General features: G+C 37.7%; 1 protein-coding gene across 2 annotated transcripts in view; it reads right to left on the bottom strand.

The window, feature by feature from the left end:
* Positions 1-264: 264 nt before the first annotated feature.
* The window catches only part of cdk16 (cyclin-dependent kinase 16), a 34773-nt gene continuing 15389 nt past the window's right edge, over positions 265-19648 (bottom strand). For both annotated transcript variants that reach the window (XM_048209321.1, XM_048209319.1), the window contains 14 exons: positions 19053-19186; positions 18564-18689; positions 15611-15667; positions 14378-14492; positions 13721-13815; positions 13067-13129; positions 12828-12951; positions 12389-12509; positions 10847-10944; positions 10607-10712; positions 10453-10495; positions 9015-9105; positions 8598-8675; positions 265-1273 (listed from right to left, as the gene is read on the bottom strand). In XM_048209321.1, coding sequence (XP_048065278.1) covers positions 1236-1273; positions 8598-8675; positions 9015-9105; positions 10453-10495; positions 10607-10712; positions 10847-10944; positions 12389-12509; positions 12828-12951; positions 13067-13129; positions 13721-13815; positions 14378-14492; positions 15611-15667; positions 18564-18689; positions 19053-19186 — 1289 coding nt within the window. In that variant the 3' untranslated portion in view covers positions 265-1235. The remainder of the gene's footprint in view (positions 1274-8597; positions 8676-9014; positions 9106-10452; positions 10496-10606; positions 10713-10846; positions 10945-12388; positions 12510-12827; positions 12952-13066; positions 13130-13720; positions 13816-14377; positions 14493-15610; positions 15668-18563; positions 18690-19052; positions 19187-19648) is intronic.

A 19648-nucleotide genomic window follows, 5' to 3' on the forward strand; every position in this document is an offset into this window, starting at 1 on the left:
GACACCAATGCGCTCCAAACCCTGCAGAGTATGAACAACCGGGGCGAGACGCGGAACATTATCCACCGCACTCAGCTGTTCTGCAGAGTGACGGAAACCTGAGCCCTATGCGAGTCGACCGGTTCTCCGCATGCGCCCGGGCATCCCATTATGAGTTCTCGTCGCCCCGACTGAACCGAAGTACGATTCAGCTCGGTTTTCAGCCAGAGTGACAGCCCAAAGAGCTGCGGTAATGGAAGAATTATCAACAAGGCTCGGACTAGGTATCCGCAGGAAATGCGTCGAGACTATCGAGAGGCTTTCCTTAATGCAACACAAACATTATAAGTTGCTTTGCACAAACAATTTGTCCTTGACACAGTGTAGCTGATTGAGGGTTCACTTGAACATGATGATGGAAGTGGAAGCTCAATAAAAGTCAAACCAAGAGGGAAAGAACGACGGCATGGGGGTCTTTGGTGAAACCGTATTCTAGATTATCAAACTGTATTACATGGCAAAAAACAAACAAAACAAAACATGTAAACAACAACTTAAAAGTGAAATGATTATGCAAACAAAAACAAAAGTTGACATACAGTCAATGTTATGATGAATACAAATAACCAATTATGGTTGATGATGATGATGATGATGATTGGAGAACCATTGTGTTGGCATAGTACTAAATGTTCATCTTTGGATGGGAGGGCTGATGACACTAATGAAGAGGACTATTATTCTGGAAGACTAGAGAGACTTGGCTTCTTCTTGATGGATATTAACAGCATTCATGACACCTTCCTTCATAAACTGGCCTTCCTTTTACATTACAATTGAGAAGTATTGCAAATAAAACAGGTTGATTTGTTTCAGTCAAAGGATGAAGTCTATGCACTCAAGCAGGTCATCCGATAACATTCTGCGTCTGATTGGTTGATTACAGCGGCTGGATTGACGCAACCAAGTCGAGAAGGTACAGCAAACAGGAAGAACATGTTTGTAACGTGTACAGGGAAGGGGGAGTGCATCGTCATTTGAAACAAAGAAAACAAGTACGCAAATCAACATCCTCAGCCTCTTCATGTAAACAACTACAGTGACCCCTTCTAAACACATAATGCCACAGGACTAGCGAATGACTCAGACGGAGAAATGAAAAACAGATATCCCTTCATCTTCACGACAGGAAGCGTCTCGACGAATCCTCTCCGTACATCGTCCGTCTCCCCCGTCCCGAGTCGCCCCGTGTGCCCTCAGAAGAGAAGACTCTGCCGCTGAGATATGCTGTTGACTGGAGAAAAAGAAGAGGAGGACGTCGTTTAGGCTACATAGATGGCGTTCAGTGGCTGCATGCAGCATTGAGCATGAATGCACTCAGAGGGTATAAAGGGTCACAAGAGGGACAGAGAGAGAAAATCAGCGCTCACTTCATTTAGAGAACTGGGCATGAGAGTAGGCGAGCTTACCGAACCCAAATACGTGTCACCGTGCACCCAAACACACGGCCACCCACACATGCTCAGTTTAAAGCTCTAGAGAAGCCTGGACTGTTTTCTTATTTGGTAAGGAAAGAGGGGTATTCACACAGCAAGCTCCTCACCTCTGTTTCTACATTATGCTTTCATTATCCACGCATTAGGCTTAAAGAGTTTGTTCACCCCAAAAAATGTAAAATTCTGTCATTAATTACTCACCCTCATGTCATTCCACACCCGCATGAGCTTCGTTCATCTTCGGAACACAAATTAAGATATTTTTGATGAAATTAGAGAGCTTTCTGACCCCCCCTCCCCCCCCATAGACTGCAATGTAATTACCACTTTCAAGGCCCAGAAAGCTAGTAAAGACATCGTTAAAATAGTTCATGTGACTACAATGGTTCAACCTTAAATGTTATGATGCGACGAGAATACTTTTTTGTACGCAAAAAACAAAAATAATGACTTTATTCAACAATTTCTTCTATTCTGTGTCATTCTCCTGTTCGCATGAGCAGCATGACGCATGTGTGTGATGCTGATGCAGGAGCCAGCCAATACTGAGCTTGCGTTCTGACACAGAACCTGGAAGCTCTGGACTGTGTTTACAATGTGAACAGCGTCAGATACTGACACAGAAGAGAAGAAATTGTTACATTTTTGTTTGGTTTTTGTGCACAAAATGTATTCTCGTCGCTTCATAACATTAAAGGTGCTAAAGAGGATGTTTTGTTTTATACATTTTTGCAATATTACTGTCTTTACTAACTGATAAAAGACTATTTATTAGGTGCACTGAAAGTAATAATATTAATATACATCATCTGTGCACGTGGTAGGGCCTTAAAAACATCAGCCAATCGTTTACGCGATGATCGACCCTCTGGCTTGCCAATCACTTGTGAGAGACGTGCGGCTGCGCGCTCCAGTAACTTTCCACACTCCACAGGCGCCGCATGCAATGTTTTTGTCAGGAGACAGGAGTAACAACTGCAGATTATGAGTTACCTGCGGTGAGTCCGACATAATGAATCCACTAACACGACACAGCGAATGCCGGTGGTAAACACCGTGTTCCAATACTCGTGCATGAGTTTTGGGAGGCGTTCACTTGAAATGAGCTGTGAAGGAGGAGGGTTGTTCTTACGCATGCGCTCATTTCAAAAACTCGTCGACTGGTTTCTCAGTCGACGAAAACATCCTCTTTAGCACCTTTAAGGTTGAACCACTGTAGTCACATGGACTATTTGAACATTGTCTTTACTACCTTTCTGGGCCTTGAAAGTGGTATTTACGTAGCAGTCTATGTGAGGTCAGAAAGCTTTCGGATTTCATCAAAAATATCTTTGTGTTCCAAAGACGAACGAAATGTCTTATGGGTTTAGAACGACATGAGGGTGAGTCATTAATGACAGAACTTTTGGGTGAACTAACACTTTAAACTACAACTGATGTCAAGCTCAGTTAAAGACCAGCAAAATTAAATGCACAGAGCATATAACTCATGGAGAAATGACCCCTATCACTTTATTTCCCTCTCTGGCTCTGATTTACATCTCCCTACACTTTTACTATTCATAGACAGAAAAGAGTCTGTTTTCAGTCTGTCTTATGAAAGAATCTCATAATGCACTGTGAATGCTATAATCTAATCAGCATGTATTTTTAAATGCATTTCCTTGCCGGACAGCTAACATTACCTCACTAGCCTCCAAGACTCACCACAACCCTGCTTGCCACCTTCTCTGATTGGTAGATCTTGTTTAAGGATTGTGGGTAGAGTAGTATTTTACCGCAAGTTGAGTAATAAAAATAAAATGTTTAAAAATTAAATCATTGAGTGTTAAAAAAAAAAAAAAATCTATTCTGATTGGTTAATCTAGTTTCATGCCTCTTGTACTCATCTTTTATAATATTTCAACTCAAATCAACGTGTATTACTTTATTTAGTAAGCAGCCATTTAATAAGCAGGATAACGTACAACCAAATGGTCATTATTACAAAATAAACCATACTTAACTTTGGAGCTCATGGTAAGTCTGTACAATACCATTCTAAAGTTTGTGATCAAAACATTTCTTATTATTATTATTATCAATGTTGAAACTGATTAATATTTTTGTGGAAACCATGATATATTTTTTTCAGGATTCTTTAAAGAATAGAAAGTTCAAAAGAACAGCATTTATGTGAAATACAAATCTTTTGTAACATTATACATGTCTTTACAGTCACACCACCAGGCTTTGGCATTTCATTCAGTAATTTTAACATGGAACTGGGACTTTCGGCTCATGGATTAATATTCATATTTAGAACCGACTTTGTATAAACTCTGTATAAAGGTTGAATTATTATAAGCTCTGGCCTGACAGCTTCATCAATTCGTGAACTGAATATTTATGAGGCATGAGTGGAGGATGAGTTTTTTCAAACTAAACATCACAGGAGAACCTGTCTATGAACATAGATGCTTAATGAGGACGAATGTCTCATTAACTGAATTACACATAACCTCAGCACATAAATTGCCAATGTTGTCAGATGAAACATTCTGGTGTCAGTTTATGTTTCATTCAACAATCAATGGGAAAATCCCACATTTTTCAAATGTTTGACCCATTTGCTGAAAACCAACACGGCAACCCTGGTTTTGGCATGCACATCATGCGGATTGCCAAAATGGGCAGTAAAAGTGCACATTTTAATTGTGATGGGCTTACACAGAAAAGGAAAAAGGTGACAGATGAGAGAGGTTGATTTCAGCAAACTAGTATGTAGTTAGTATGGGATCTTTGCTCAAAAATAACACCAATGTTAGTGTCATTGTCAATGTATTGATGTGATCTGCTGGTGCAACAAATTGCCTGTATGTCCTTTTTAATTCAGTTATGCATGTAACAGATGCTCTTAATAATGATATAAACTGATTTATTTCTAATTTCAAGCTGTGCATGAGTCAATGACATCTTCCATTCTACCTACAGTATGTACTCTGTTCAGAGAGAAAATGTCTTTTTGAAATATCTGAGGAGTGATTCAGATATTATTATGTAATTCCTGTGGGGTACAACTGGACAGTAAGTACAGATGAACAGGAAACTCAAGGGAAGAAATGCAGTTTTTTTGTTTGTGTCCTCCTGCCTTGAGAGGAGGGCGACAAATATGTACCTAAGGTATGCCGGAACCTTAGACATCTTTGCAAAAGCTCTGGAGTGCAGTGAAGCGGTGGTATACAGCAAAAATAAATAAATAAAAATAACACATCAAAGCACATACAAAGAGGCAGGGGGAGAGAAGAGACAGAGAGACCGTGGGAAAGACAGAGCAGAAAAAAAACGTTAGCACTGAATGAGCTGCATAATACATGGAGCTTAACAAGAACTTACTCCTGAGAATGTATAAAACATCACCATCGTAAATGTGCCTTAATGAGTCTACACGAGAAATAAACTCAGAAATGTGGATGGAGATCAAAGCGAAAAGGATGGGTGTGAAGAACAAAGAGATATTGAGATACATTTTGTGCCATAAATATATTGCTATTTCTGATCAGATCACCTGACATGAATGTTAATACTAGGTGTATAGCAGAACAAAATGAGGCAGTCAGAGAAGGTACACAGGTTTACACATTAAAGTCCCCCTGCAGTCAATAATTTTATCCCTTAAAACCAGGGCTTGACATTAACACCCGCCACATGCGGGTAGATTTCAGCTGTGTGGCGGGTAAGACAGCTAGTCACTTGGACTGGTTGAATATAATTTCAGCCTACAGCCTAATCAAAGGTAGCTAAGCTCGTCGTAGCACAAAATTACAATCCGATCACAATTCGTTATCGATTAACTTGCAGTTAGTGAAGGTGGGATCGGAGGAATCGCGTTGAATGACACACACAACAGAAGCGCGCTCTCTCTCCGTCGCGCGATCAGTTCTCCTTGCGCCTGAATAGTCAAATACACGCGCACACAATCAATCAAACAACAAAAGATGTTACATAAATGTTAAATAAACCTACTGTATCTGAAAAAAAAGAGTTTAGGCTATTTAATTTACCATTGTATTTGTAATTTGCTAATTTGCTTCTTTGTTATTTTTATATAGCCTAACAAACATAACTTATAAAACGTATCATATTGTGGTCATATTACCCACCCGTACATACCAGCTGATATACCATGTAGGCCTATAGTCTTGATTTAGGTGGTCAATCTGCATTTAATAATTTGAAAGGGTTTTAAGTAAAATGACTCAAAATCAAGTAATTTTAGAATGTCAAAGTCAACTTTAATCATATAAAATGTAATTTGTAACTTTGGAAAACCATAAGCCACAGTGGCTGGTGAGCAAAAAAGTTAATGTCAAGCCCTGCTTAAAACTAATCTTTGATAATCCCAATAACACATTTAAACATTTATTCTTGTGAAAATAATTTCTTCATGCCTTAAAATAGCTTGAATGTAACTCTACACCCTTGCTTCATTTAGTATACGTGGACTCATGAATATGCAAATTGGTCCCCGCCTCCACTCAATCACACAAGCTCAGACTACCTGATCCACTCGGTCAACTGTACAGGTGCTGGTCATATAATTAGAATATCGTGAAAAAGTTCATTTTTTTATTGTAAATTATTTTTAAAAATGAAACTTTCATATATTCTAGATTCCCTACATGTAAAGTAAAACATTTCAAAAGTTTTTTTTTTTAATTTTGATGACTAGAGCGTACAGCTCATGAAAGTCCAAAATCCAGTATCTCAAAATATTAGAATATTTCCTAAGATCAATCAAAAAGTGGATTTTCAAAACAGAAAAGTTCAAGTTCTTTAAAGTATGTTCATTTGTGCATTCAATACTTGGTCGGCAGCACATATTACACCAAATGACTTGCTCCTAGCACAAATTACAGCATCAGTGATGTGTGGCATGGAAGTGATCAGCCTGTGGCACTGCTGAGGCACTATTGAGCCTTCAGATCATCTGTATATTATTGGATCGACTGTTTCACATCTTTCTCTTGAAAATATCCCATAGATTCAGGGGTCAGGCATGTTGGCTGGCCAATAAAACACAGTAATATCATGGTCAGCAAATCACTTGGAAGTGGTTTTTGCACTGTGGGCAGGTGCTAAAGTCCTGCTGGAAAAGGAAATCAGCATCTCCATAAAGCTTGTCAGCAGATGGAAGCATAAAGTGCTCCAAAATCTCCTGGAAGATGGCTGCATTGACTTTGCACTTGATAAAACACAATGGACCAACACCAGCAGACGTCACGGCCCCCCAAATCATTCCTAACTTCAGAAACTTCCCACTAGACTTCAAGCAGCTTGGATTCTGTGTCTCTCCACTCTTCCTTCAGACTCTGGGACCATGATTTCAACATGAAATGCAAAATTTACTTTTATCTGAAAAGAGGACTTTCGACCACTGTTCACTGTCCAGTTATTTTTCTCCTTAGCCCAGGTAAGATGCTTCTGGCGTTGTTTCTGTTTCAGAAGTGGCTTGGTAGTCCTTTTCCTGAAGATGTCTGAGTGTGGTGACTCTTGATGCACTGACTCCGGCTTCATTCGACTCATTGTGAAGCTCTCCCAAGTGTCTGAATTGGCTTTACTTGACAGTATTCTCAAGCTTGCGGTCATCCCTGTTGCTTGTGTACCTTTGCCTACCCAATTTCTTCCTTCTAGTAAACTTTGCATTTAATATGCTTTGATCACATCACTCTGTAAACAGCCACCCCATTCAGTAATGACCATCTGTGACTTACTCTCTCTGTGTAGGGTGTCAATGATTGTCTCCTGGACCATTGCCATGTCAGCAGTTTTCCCCATTAGTGTGGTTTCAAAGAACAAGAGATACCCGGAATTTATACTGTAGGGATGGTCATTTAATGAAACTCAAATGTAAATATTCTAATATTTTGAGATACTGGATTTTGGACTTTCATTAGCTGTACGCTCTAATCAACAAATTAAAAAAAAAAAACTTTTGAAATGTTTTACTTAACATGTATAAATCTAGTATAAATGAAAGTTTCATTTTTTAAAATAATTTACAATAAAAAAAATTAACTTTTTCACGATATTCTAATTATATGACCAGCACCTGGACTGTAGTAAACGCTACACAATGGCAAGTGGATTGGTTTAATTCAGCCATATATGTTTGAACCAGAAACTGATTCAGAAGAAGAGAAAGAGCGAATTATACAGGCAGGACCGGTTCTACGGTAGGGCTGGGACAATAAATCGGAAGAAATGATTCTGGATCGATTATGAGATTTTCCGAATGCATCGCGATTCTTTCTTGAATCAATTCTGAGCATAGTTTTAAACAGCAGATGGCGCTCTAGGCTAGTTTTTAACCACACGCTCAAATGCTCACGCAGAAGAGTGCTCGTGAAAATAAGTTCTGCTTAAATGCTTGAAAGCAGATTCTAAACCTGTATGACTTTCTTTCATCTGTTGAACACAAAAATAAGATATTTTCAAGAATGTTGATAATCAGTTTCGGTTCCCATTGACTTATTTTTGTTAATACAATGGAAGTCAATGGGAACTGAAACTGTTTAGTTACCAACATTCTTCAAAATATCTTGACATTTTCAACATATGAAAGGAAAGTCATACAGGTTTGGAACGTCATGAGGGAATTTACATTTTTGGGTGAACTATCCCTTTAACGATTTCCATTATCGATTCTTAGATTCAGATTAATGGTGCAGAAAACAATCAGAATATTTTATCGGCATAAGAATGCAGACGTTCAAGGACCATCACCAAACTCATTCACAGTATTTTTTGAACAATTGAATGGTTTTTGAATCCCAGCCCAATTTTTGTCTGATTTCAGACTCCAGAACTATCATCAAATGTCACACAAATACATGGGTTGTCACTTTGCAGCCCTTTCCTATCTTGCTGTATAAGTGGACTGTTTTTGTCCAGATTAAGATGAATGTCGGCCAGATTTTCACAAAGACTATAAAAATTCTGACTGTTTGAGAGTAATTGATAGTTTGAGAGTAATGCCGGTTGACGTGCCGCTGCACACATAGAGGGGTCACAAACACACTGATGGATGAAGCTCAAAACTATCATCATGAATCATCATTCATCAGCACTCTGTGGTTTTACCTGATTCTGACAGAGAGTTCGTCCTCATTCCTGGCTCCTTCTCCAGCTGAATTTCTTGAAGTGCAAATATTGATGTAGCTGGCAGGGAGAAATTCAACAGTTAATTTAACACGCTGAACTGAAACAAGGGCTGAGATATAACGTTAAGGGTCAGAGTATCTGTGTAAGCTTATTTCAACACACACAGACTTGATTCAGTGCAAATACAGAACAGCTCATACAAGCTCGGTGGAATTAAACGTCTTTCAAACTAAAGTGTGTATATGTGTGAGACTTCTGTCTGACACTTTAATAATTCTATCTGTCAGTGTGAGGTGTGTGTGCGCGCATGCATCTGTTATCTGGCACCATCATAAATCTCTTCTGTGGTAGGAGATGTATGCGTGTGTGTGAGGTTGTGTGTGTACGTGAACTCACTGTCTGGCAGTGTGAGTATTCTCTCTCCCAGGCAGTGGAAGTATGGGTGTCTCATGGCTTCCTCTGCTGAGATCCGTTTCTTTCCCTCAAACTGAAAAACAGTCCAGTGTTAGTAACTATTACTTAGTTAGTAACTAATAATTTTGTTATTTTGTCCTTCATCAGGAATTGATTGAATTAACACAAGTTTGCACAGCACTGATCTGCTCCTAAAACATCATTTTTGAGGAGGTTTTTTTTGACCGGGAAGGGGAGTTGACCCTCAAGAACATCTCAATATATCCCAATACTTCAAATCTATTCTTATTTCAGGCAATCTTTAGCACACTAACGTTAACCAGCATTGAATTATGGCACTGAATATTGGCAAGATTTGGTTGTATAACAACAGTTGTAAGCAAGGCATTCGTAGGTGTGATTTCTAGAAACATCCAAACATTGTGGTTCAAACACAAGCATCCTGATCAACATTGGCTCAACTAATGGGGTGAGTTTGCGGTGGGACCAACTTCAACTTTAAAGGATTAGTTCACTTCAGAATTAAAATTTCCTGATAATTTACTCATCCCACATCATCCAAGATGTCTTTTTTTTCAGTCGAAAAGAAATGAAGGTTTTTGAGGAAAACATTCCAGGATTTTCTCCATATAGTGGACTTCAACGGTTACCAACGGGTTGAAGGTCCAAATGTCAGTTTCAGTGCAGCTTCAAATGGCTCTACACGATCCCAGACGAGGAATAAGGGTCTTATCTCGCAAAACGATCAGTCATTTTCCCAAAAAAATAAAATTATATACTTTTTAACCACAAATGCTCATCTTGCACTGCTCTATGATGCGCCACACATTTCATAATCACGTTGGAAAGGTCACGCGTGACGTGGGCAGAAGTACTGTGGTAAGGTGAAAAAATCAGATTTTCTCCTCCAACTTCAAAAATCGTCCAACATCGTTGTTTTACCTTTTTTTGGTAAAGGCCATTTGACTTAGTCTTTGCGCGTTTGCTTTGCAAACACTTGCTTGGTACTTCCGCCTACGTCACGCGTGACCTTTCCAACGTTATTACGTAATGCGTGACGCATCGCAGAGCAGCGCAAGATGAGCATTTGTGGTTAAAAAGTATAAAAAAAAATTTTTTTTTGAGAATGACCAATCATTTCACAAGATAAGACCCTTATTCATCGTCTGGGATCATGTAGAGCCCTTTGAAGCTGCAATGAAACTGCAATTTGGACCTTCAACCCGTTGAACCACAGTGAAGTCCACTATATGAAAAAAAATCCTGGAATGTTTTCCTCAAAAACCTTAATTTCTTTTCGACTGAAGAAAGAAAGACGTAAACATCTCAAATGACATGGGGGTGAGTAAATTATCAGGAATTTTTAATTCTGAAGTGAACTAATCCTTCAACATTTCCATTTTAATAACACACAAATCACCTGCAGCAGTTTCGACAGAAGTTCAACCCCATCATTGTCCAATCTGCAAGAGAGAAATGGCAACTTCAATAAATGACCTCCGACAGCGTGTCATTTGTTTTTACAACAGGAGCGGTGATTGTTTCAGGCATCAGGCCCAGAGGACAGCTGTTACCGTGGAGTGTGGTTGTGGAGACAGTCGGGGCGGTATCGGGGGTAGTTATAGGAGATGAATTCCTCGTTAGAGGTTATTCCGGGCCAGGTCTCCTCTGTGGGCGTACCTATGAAAAGACACAGGAGGGTTTATAAATATCACAGTGACACATACAGAGACTAACTGTCAGATCTAGAGCCAGAAAGAGCAAAGTGAGAGAGGAGGAGAGAGTGGGAGAGAGAGAGAGAGAGAGAGCAGTACCAAGCAGTTTGAAGATAAAGTGCAGCTCTTCCTCCACCGTTGATCCCGGGAACAACGGTCGACCTGTAGACATCTCGTAGAAGATACAGCCAACACCCCTGCAATGAGAGACATTAAAACTCAATTCACATTCACCCCCACAAAAGCTATGACATAAGAGTGTGTGCTGATTATACCGCAGTAAAACCAAGAGCCTCATTTAGTGTTTCCTGCACTGCTATTTCAATCTACAGCACCACAGTAAAAGAAATAAGTTTAACCAAAGTGTACACTTACAAGCTGAACTGAATTAAAGGGATAGTTCACCCAAAAATTCAAAATTATCCCATGATTTACTCACCCTCAAGCCATCTTAGGTGTATATGACTATCTTCTTTCAGATGAACACAGTCGGAGATATATTTAAAAATATCCTGACTCTTCCAAGCTTTATAATGGTTATGAATGGGGCCACATTTTGAAGCCAAAAAAATGTATTCATCCATCATAAAAGTAATCCAAACGATTCCAGGGGGTTAATAAAGGCCTTCTGAAGCGAAGCGATGCGTTTTTGTAAGAAAAATATCCATATATCTGAACTTTATCAATTCAAATACCTAGCTTCTAGCAGACCGCCATACGTATATCGCACAAGTCGACTTGCGCCAAATTAATAACTTCTGACGCGATGTATGACGTATGATGTAGGAGTAGCGTAAGCTTAGACACCTCTCGTAGACACACAAATAGGGCTTTGCAACAAACTAAAGCTCCTCTTCTCTTATATCAATATTCTCCAACATTTTGCTTTAAAAATTCTGGTTTCAGATATCCAATTCGTGACCGGTGTTTTGTTTTGCTCTATCCTCTGCGTTTCCACGTTTGCCATTATGTCATGTGTCGGGTCAGAGGTTGCTCTTCTACCGCAAATCGATGCGTACGGCCGTCTGCCAGAAGCTAGTTATTACAGTTAATAATGTTTTAAATATGGATATTTTTCTCACAAAAACCCATCGATTTGCTTCAGAAGGCCTTTATTAACCCCCTGGAGTCGTTTGGATTACTTTTATGATGGATGAATAAATTTTTTTTGGCTTCAAAATGTGGCCCCATTCACAACCATTATAAAGCTTGGAAGAGTCAGGATATTTTTAAATATATAAGAAGATAGTCATATACATCTAGGATGGCTTGAAGGTGAGTAAATCATGGGGTATTTTTTTTTAATTTTGGGTGAACTATCCCTTTAATGAGGTAGAAGCATCAGGTACTGAGAAATAAAAACAACAACAAAAAACATTTTTAATCCAACTCAAACTCGAAAAACAACTATATTATATTAATTTAAGCTAAAGTATAAAAATTACTAAAACGAAAACTGAAATAAAACTTAATTGAAGTGATATATAAATATAAAAAATAAATAAAAATGACAAAAGCACATTATAAAAATACTAAAACAAAATATTATATAAATAGTATATAAATAATACCAAAAATAACAATGATACCACAAATAAACTTTATACACCAAGTAATATAAATCATCAGGTGGATGCTCACCACATGTCAATCTGAGTGGAATAATCCGTGCTGCCCAACAGGATGTCAGGGGGGCGGTACCAGAGGGTCACCACCTCATTGGAGTAGGTCTTAGTGGGAATCGACTTTGCTCGTGCCAGACCTGAAGACAAATTTACCAAATTTAAAAGAGCTTTGGCCAGTTTCAGAGCTGTAGAGCTTTACAAGACATTATACATCAACTCCACTTAAGACCTATCAGATGTTTAGTACACTAGATGCTTTTAGCCAATTTTATATTTTACAATACAATGATTAGAGACAATGTAACTAGAGCAACCTGAGGTTAAGTGTTTGGAGTTGGTAAGTGGGCAGCTGGTGTTTATTAACCACTAGGCTACAACCACCCACAGAGCACAAACCATGAGAAAACAGTGAGAGCAAGAATGAGTTAGTTAAACCAGGTTTGTATGTTACAGACCAAAGTCAGCCAGCTTTAGCTCCCCACGGTCGTTGATCAGGAGATTTTGAGGCTTGAGGTCTCGATGAAGGACTTTACGTCTGTGACAGTAGTTCAGACCTCGCAACAGCTGAAACAGGAAGAGCTGAGAGGGGGAAAAACACACAGGTGAATAATTAAGTACACCATCTCTGATTGCCATGTGCAGCACAACGATTATGAGAAACGGAAATAAAAGACATGTGTCAAAGAAGTCTTACCTTGACATTGTGCATATGAATGCAGTTTCCACAGTCATCTAGGTACTGTTTCAGGTCTTTATCCTGGGAGATAAAGGAAGTAATAAAAGACTAGATGAATAAACAAAAATAAGAGCGTGATCATATAATGTAAATCTAGCCAAATTATGACAGAAAAAATGGATGCGTTAAATATTTTTAACACGCTAAACTAAAAAAAAAAATAAAAAAAAAATGGACAGCACCAATTTATTTATTTAAATAATTGTACAATTTTTGCATGGATACGGTTCATGGTCATGGTTAAATGATATATATATATATATTTTTTTTTTTTTTATCATTTATAAGTGTTTAAGCATTTTATTCAGATTTTATAATTTATATATTTTATAATTTTTATACTTTTATGATTTTATCTATCACTTAATTTTAAGCTGAAAGTTATTTAAAAGAAAAGATATGCCATCCATAAATAATTTCAATTTCATTAACCATGTTGTTTGCACAAGAGAAACTTGAATGTAGTTTAACTACTTTTAATTATGAGTAGCATGCAGCTTGGCAAGCTACAGTTTCCAAATATCTTCTCCTACACTGTTGTGTAGATGACTGCATGTGTGAGATCATGAGTACTATAAAAAGTGTACAGAGTGCAGTGAAATACTGACTCACCAAGTACTCAAACACGAGCGTAAGCGACTTCTGCGTGTGGATGATGTCATGAAGAGTCACAATATTGGCGTGTTTCAGGTCCTTCAGCAGAGACACTACAGAGACACAGAAAAAGATTATTCCTCAAACACGTGACCTCTGGTGCTTCACACGCCTTTATGAATATTCACTTAAAAATGACAAGGACAAAATGACAAGCTACACAAAGTTAGTCTGAAACAAACATAACTGCAAAAACAGCTGCAAAATGAAAACGAAATCAACCTTCAATGCACCTCTGCTACTGTATCTTTAAAACTTTGGTATGTAAATGATTTCTTTTATAGTTTGCTAGCCTCAAACAACCTGTTTTTGCAGTTTAGTTTTCATTAATGGTCTGGGTGTGCTGGAGAGGAAGCTTTGTGTGAATGTTACAGCACAAACTTTATTCAAAAGAGCACAAAAATCCTGCTTTTCCATATTATAACTCTTTTAACCAGCAGAACGACATGTAACAAAAGCCGCTGATAGTAAATTTAGGGACTCGCAGGCTAATTTAGAACCTCTTACATATAAGAGTACAAATGTCTGTCACTACGCAAGCATGTGGGAAATTTGGGGCAGTAGTTTGCTGATCTAATTTTAGTGTCAATCCACTACGGCATGCTTGTAACTCACCTTCTCTAATGGCAGTGCATGGAGCTCCTTCCTCGTGCTCCAAACGGATCTCCTTCAGAGCCACCAGGTTATCCGTCAATTTACTGCGGCCCTTATATACTGTAGCGTAGGTGCCCTGAGAGAGAAAAAGAAGACATAACCCAGAGGATTGTGACTATGGAGACTATGCTTCAAAATGCTCTTTTGGAACAGAGCTACTATGTACAACTGGCTGTGAAGTATTATCATTAACTAAAACTAAAACTATTAAAAACATTTCTGAAATAAAACTGAAACAAGTAAGGGATAATCCACGACTAGCTGTGCATTAAGCAATTTTAAAGCAAAGAACCACCCTACACAAAGTGTTTAATACACAGCTAGCCATGGATTATCCCATTCATACCATAGTCATTTGTCAGCATTGACAACTTAAAGCTGATGATGTAGAGTTTGCAGCACAATATTTGAACTACTGAAGGGTAAAAATTATGGGTAAAATGGTAAATGGTAAAAAAAAAAAGGGTAAAATGTTATTTTTGTCAGTTATGGCTCGTTACATCTAGTATGCCCGTTTTAAATCAGACACATAGATAAAGTAGTGCGCAAGATTACATTAAGAGATTAAGAGAGATAGAAATGTGAGATGTGTGTGTGAATTACCTGAGTCTGTGAAGCTGATAGTTTAATTACTTCAAAAACAGCAGTGTTATTCCCACGTTGCTGAGAAATATAATGTAGCAATTCAGTAGCAAAGCTAATTTATTAATAAAAGTTGTGGGGCAGTGTTGATAAGTCTTTGTGCTGACAAATTTTGTGTACGCGCAGCGTGATCTCCGATCTCTGTGTGAGAATGATGTGTGTGTAAGTGTGTTTCAATGACAACAGCACATTAATATAGAACAGTGGTTAAACGGACTTGAAACTACCTGTGCTTTTAACGGTTTTATTGCACACCTTCCAGACAATCATAATCAGAGTATTCAGACCATGGTATAAAATATTAAATATTAGTTGAAAAACAAACTAAACAAAAATTTGAAATGTTGCTTAGGCAATGAACTGAAATAAGTTTAAGTTGAAGATAGCTAACTAACCAACTAAAAACTAAACTAGCTAATATTGACAAAAATAAATTAAATCTAAATAGCAATATTTGAAAATAATAACAAAAAAAAACTAAAAATATAAAAGCAAATTCATAATATTAATAAAACTATAATAAAAACTAAAATAACACAACTGTGAAGTTACCTCCCCTAGTTTATCCAGCTTCACGTATGTCTCCAACTTCCCAAATCCGATCTCAGACTGCAGACACACAAAGACAAAAAGTATGTCACAACATAGTCCTAAAAAGCAACACTTAACACAGGGATACAGGGCAGAAAATTTCAAAGGCATTCATGTGAACTCATTAGAATGCACCCAAATCACACTGCTCCCGTTTCAGACGGCTGTGCTGGTTGCAGAGGTTTATATAATGCACACGGAGAACATGAGCTTAAATATCCCTCCCCAAAATAAATTGGGAACAACTGAAGTGTAACAAATGAAGTGTTTAAACGCATCACAGATCAAGCGTGTGTCAACAGCACTGAATAAACATCACAATCTGGGTTTATATGTCATATCAAGGGCAGCTGAAGTCGTAGCATTTTATAATAATGTAGTCAAAACATGATTTTGACGTTCTGTTAAGAATGTCCGCATCATATTTCAACCCAATATGAAAAGAAAAACAACTTTATTTTGAAATAAAATGTATAACAATCCATATTATTTAAAAAAAAAAAAAAAAATTTTCCTTTCAAATCATCAATGCAATGTGTAAAAAAATAAAAATATAGGCAATTTACAAAATCATCAATTTTCTGATATACAATGGTAGTCTTTCACGTAATAAATTTATTCATTTAAAATGTATTTTTTATATATATATATATATATATATATATATATATATATATATATATATATATATATATATATATATATATATATATATATATATATATATATATATAGGCAAATACTTAAGATTCTATGGATGGATCATTATTACAGTGATTATTATGTTTCTAGCATGGCAATGGTTCTTTAACCCTAAAAGAAGCCTTTAATTTCTTAAACAACCATGTATTAAGATGTGCCATGGCGATATTTCAGGATGACAATGTCAAGATTCATTAGGCTCAAATTGTGAAAGAATTGTTGGGAGGGAGCATGAAGAATAATTTTCACACATGAATTGGCACTGACCTTAACCTCAGTGTAAGTTTTTGGGATGTGCTGGAGTAGACTTTACAGAGTGCTCACCTCTTGCATTGTCAATACAAGATCTTGACCAAAAAATAATGCACCTCTTTATGGAAATAAATGTTGTGATGTTTTTGGTCAAGATCTTGTATTGACAATACAGAGTGCTCACCTCTTGCAAAGTCTACTCCAGCACATCCCAAAGACTTTTAATGAAATTAAGGTCTGGACTCAGAGGTGCCAATTCGTATGTGGAAATTATTCTTCATGCTCTCTGAACCATTCTTTCACAATTTTAACCCTGGTGAATCTTGACATTGTCAACCTGGAATATGGCCATGATATGTCTTCCTACATGGTTGTTTAAAGGTGCCCTCGAATGAAAAATTGAATTTCGTCGGGGTGTACGCCCCCAATATTTGCATATGCCAGCCCACGTTTCCAACATTATAAAAGGCATTAGACAAGGGCAGCCAGTATTAACGTCTGGATGTGCACAACCAAATCATCAGACTAGGTAAGCAAGCAAGAACAGTAGCGAAAAATGGCAGATGGAGCAATAATAACTGACATGATCCATGATAACATGATATTTTTAGTGATATTTGTAAACTGTCTTTCTAAATGTTTCGTTAGCATGTTGCTAATGTAATGTTAAATGTGGTTAAACACTATCGGTTATTACTGTATTCACGGAGACAAGAGAGCCGTCGCTATTTTCATTTTTAAACACTTGCAGTCTGTATAATGCATAAACACAACTTCATTCTTTATAAATTTCTAATTAGCCACGGAGCACTATCAAACTCATTCAAAATCAGAAGTAAACAATATAACAGTATACAATACTCACATAATCCGACGCATGCATGACGAACACTTTGTAAAGATCCATTTTGAGGGTTATATTAGCTGTGTAAACTTTGTTAAGGCACTGTTTAAGGCAAGTGCGAGCTCTGTGGGCGGAGAGCACAGGATTTAAAGGGGCCGCAGCATAAAATCAGTGCGTTTATAATGATGCCCCAAAATAGGCAGTTAAAAAAATTAATAAAAAAAAAATCTATGGGGTATTTTGAGCTGAAACTTCACAGACACATTCAGGGGACACCTTAGACTTATATTACATCTTGTGAAAACATAATCTAGGGCACCTTTAAGAAATTAAAAGCTACACACTCCATCTTTAAGGGTTAAAAGAACCATTGCCAAACATATAACATGCTAGAAACATAATAAATCACTGCAATAATGATCCATTCATAGATTCTTAAGTATTTGCCTATTAAAATCCAAACAGCAACTTTTTTTTGGCCGTGCAGTGTGCGTGTGTGTGTGTATATATACAAATGCATAAATGTAAAAAAAAAAAAAATAAATCCCATAATAATCCTAAAACTAGTCTTAATTTTCTTCAATAAAAAAATAGAGCTGCTACATTCCTACTTTTGATTTTTGGTGCATTGCTTTATGTGGTCGACTCTTTTTCCTTTGACACTGTGCGACTAATATTTTGAGAATGTTTCAGCAGCGAGACATGCCATGAAAGTTTGTCTTGTCTGTGTGTTCGCAATGATTTCAAAGCAACGATAATGTGACCCTGAACAAATAAGACCAGTCAAGGAGAAGAGAAGAGAAAAGACACTTGAGAATGTGAGATCAAGCAAAAGAACTGGTGTCAAAAGAAAACAACAGTAGTAAAGGCATGAGGCTAAAAGTGGAACCCCAAAGAACTTATAATTTAATTTAATAAATTATGATATCATATTAAGCGAGGTTACAAAATTTATTAGACTAGTATATGATATGGGCCACAGTGAAAAGTGAACAACCTCATGAAAAAATTGGATTTGAGCAGAAAATTGGAACCGGGAGAGAGAAAAAAAGAAAATAGGTTTACAGAGAGAGAATAATGGGAAAAGAAGAAGGAAAACCAACAGAGAGGCATTACCAGCGATACTCTGCGTAATCTCCGGCTGAGCGGTTTGTCAAACAGGGGGCTGTTGAGGCTGAATTTCTCCAGGTAGCCATCAGGAAGCCTGATATCGGCAGGCAGAGACAGACGTTTATTTATGTCCTGAGAGGGAAGGAGGAGGGGAAAACCATTATTACTTAAGGCCTAAAGGTTCTGTTACACTCCATAACAGTAATAACCCATCTGGCCCGCAGGCTAGTCATCTAACTGATGGCTACCATGCTGTGGAGCATTTTCAGCACCCACAATGCACCATTAGTCACATGCAACTGATGTACCTTCAATAGCAACAAACAAGCTAATGGTTATTATGTGGTACACGGTTTAATTCAAGCAAACAAAACAAAACAAGGACTAAGTATTGGAATATTGTATGTTTTTATTACCCAGCATGTCATGCATTATTCACAGCGTCATGCTCTAAAAATAGTGGCTAGAAAAACAAGGTCTGAAAGGTAAACATACCTCTGAGGAAATTTTGCGACCAGGATTGTTTCTCAGACGAACTCGGACGGGGCTGTGCACCTCATCTGAGGATGTGGCCGAAGCCTGATCGCTCTCTCCATCTGAACCCATTTTCACATCCTCGTGGACGATTTCTGCATTTACAGACAACATTGGCATGCTATTCTGATGTCACTATTTCAATGATACTGGTACAATTGTTTGAATAAATCAAATGTAATGTTTCTAAATGTCTCTCCACTACTTCGTTATTCTCATTTAAAACACGCAAGTAATGCTGATGTATCATTTGTGAGCCTGCAACTCTCCAAATGCATCTCACACATTTATCTGTCTGTTTCCCGCATCTGATGCATTTATAAGATCCAGGGATTCAAACCACACTACAGCTGAGGAACTACTTAGCTGCTCTGAAAGGAGATCCGTCTCGTACCCACACAAAAGGAAAAAAATAGAAGTCATTATCTTCCACTCTCATTTATTCACTCGCTGTCCCATCCCCCCCATTAAACCATAACACAACCTCCCACCCCCTCAGCCTGTCTATATCAGTGTATAACAGCGCAGTGGTTCTCAACTGGTTTTGCTTCAGGATG

This window comes from Megalobrama amblycephala, linkage group LG12 (genome assembly GCF_018812025.1).
Source record: "Megalobrama amblycephala isolate DHTTF-2021 linkage group LG12, ASM1881202v1, whole genome shotgun sequence".
Lineage (NCBI taxonomy): Eukaryota > Metazoa > Chordata > Actinopteri > Cypriniformes > Xenocyprididae > Megalobrama > Megalobrama amblycephala.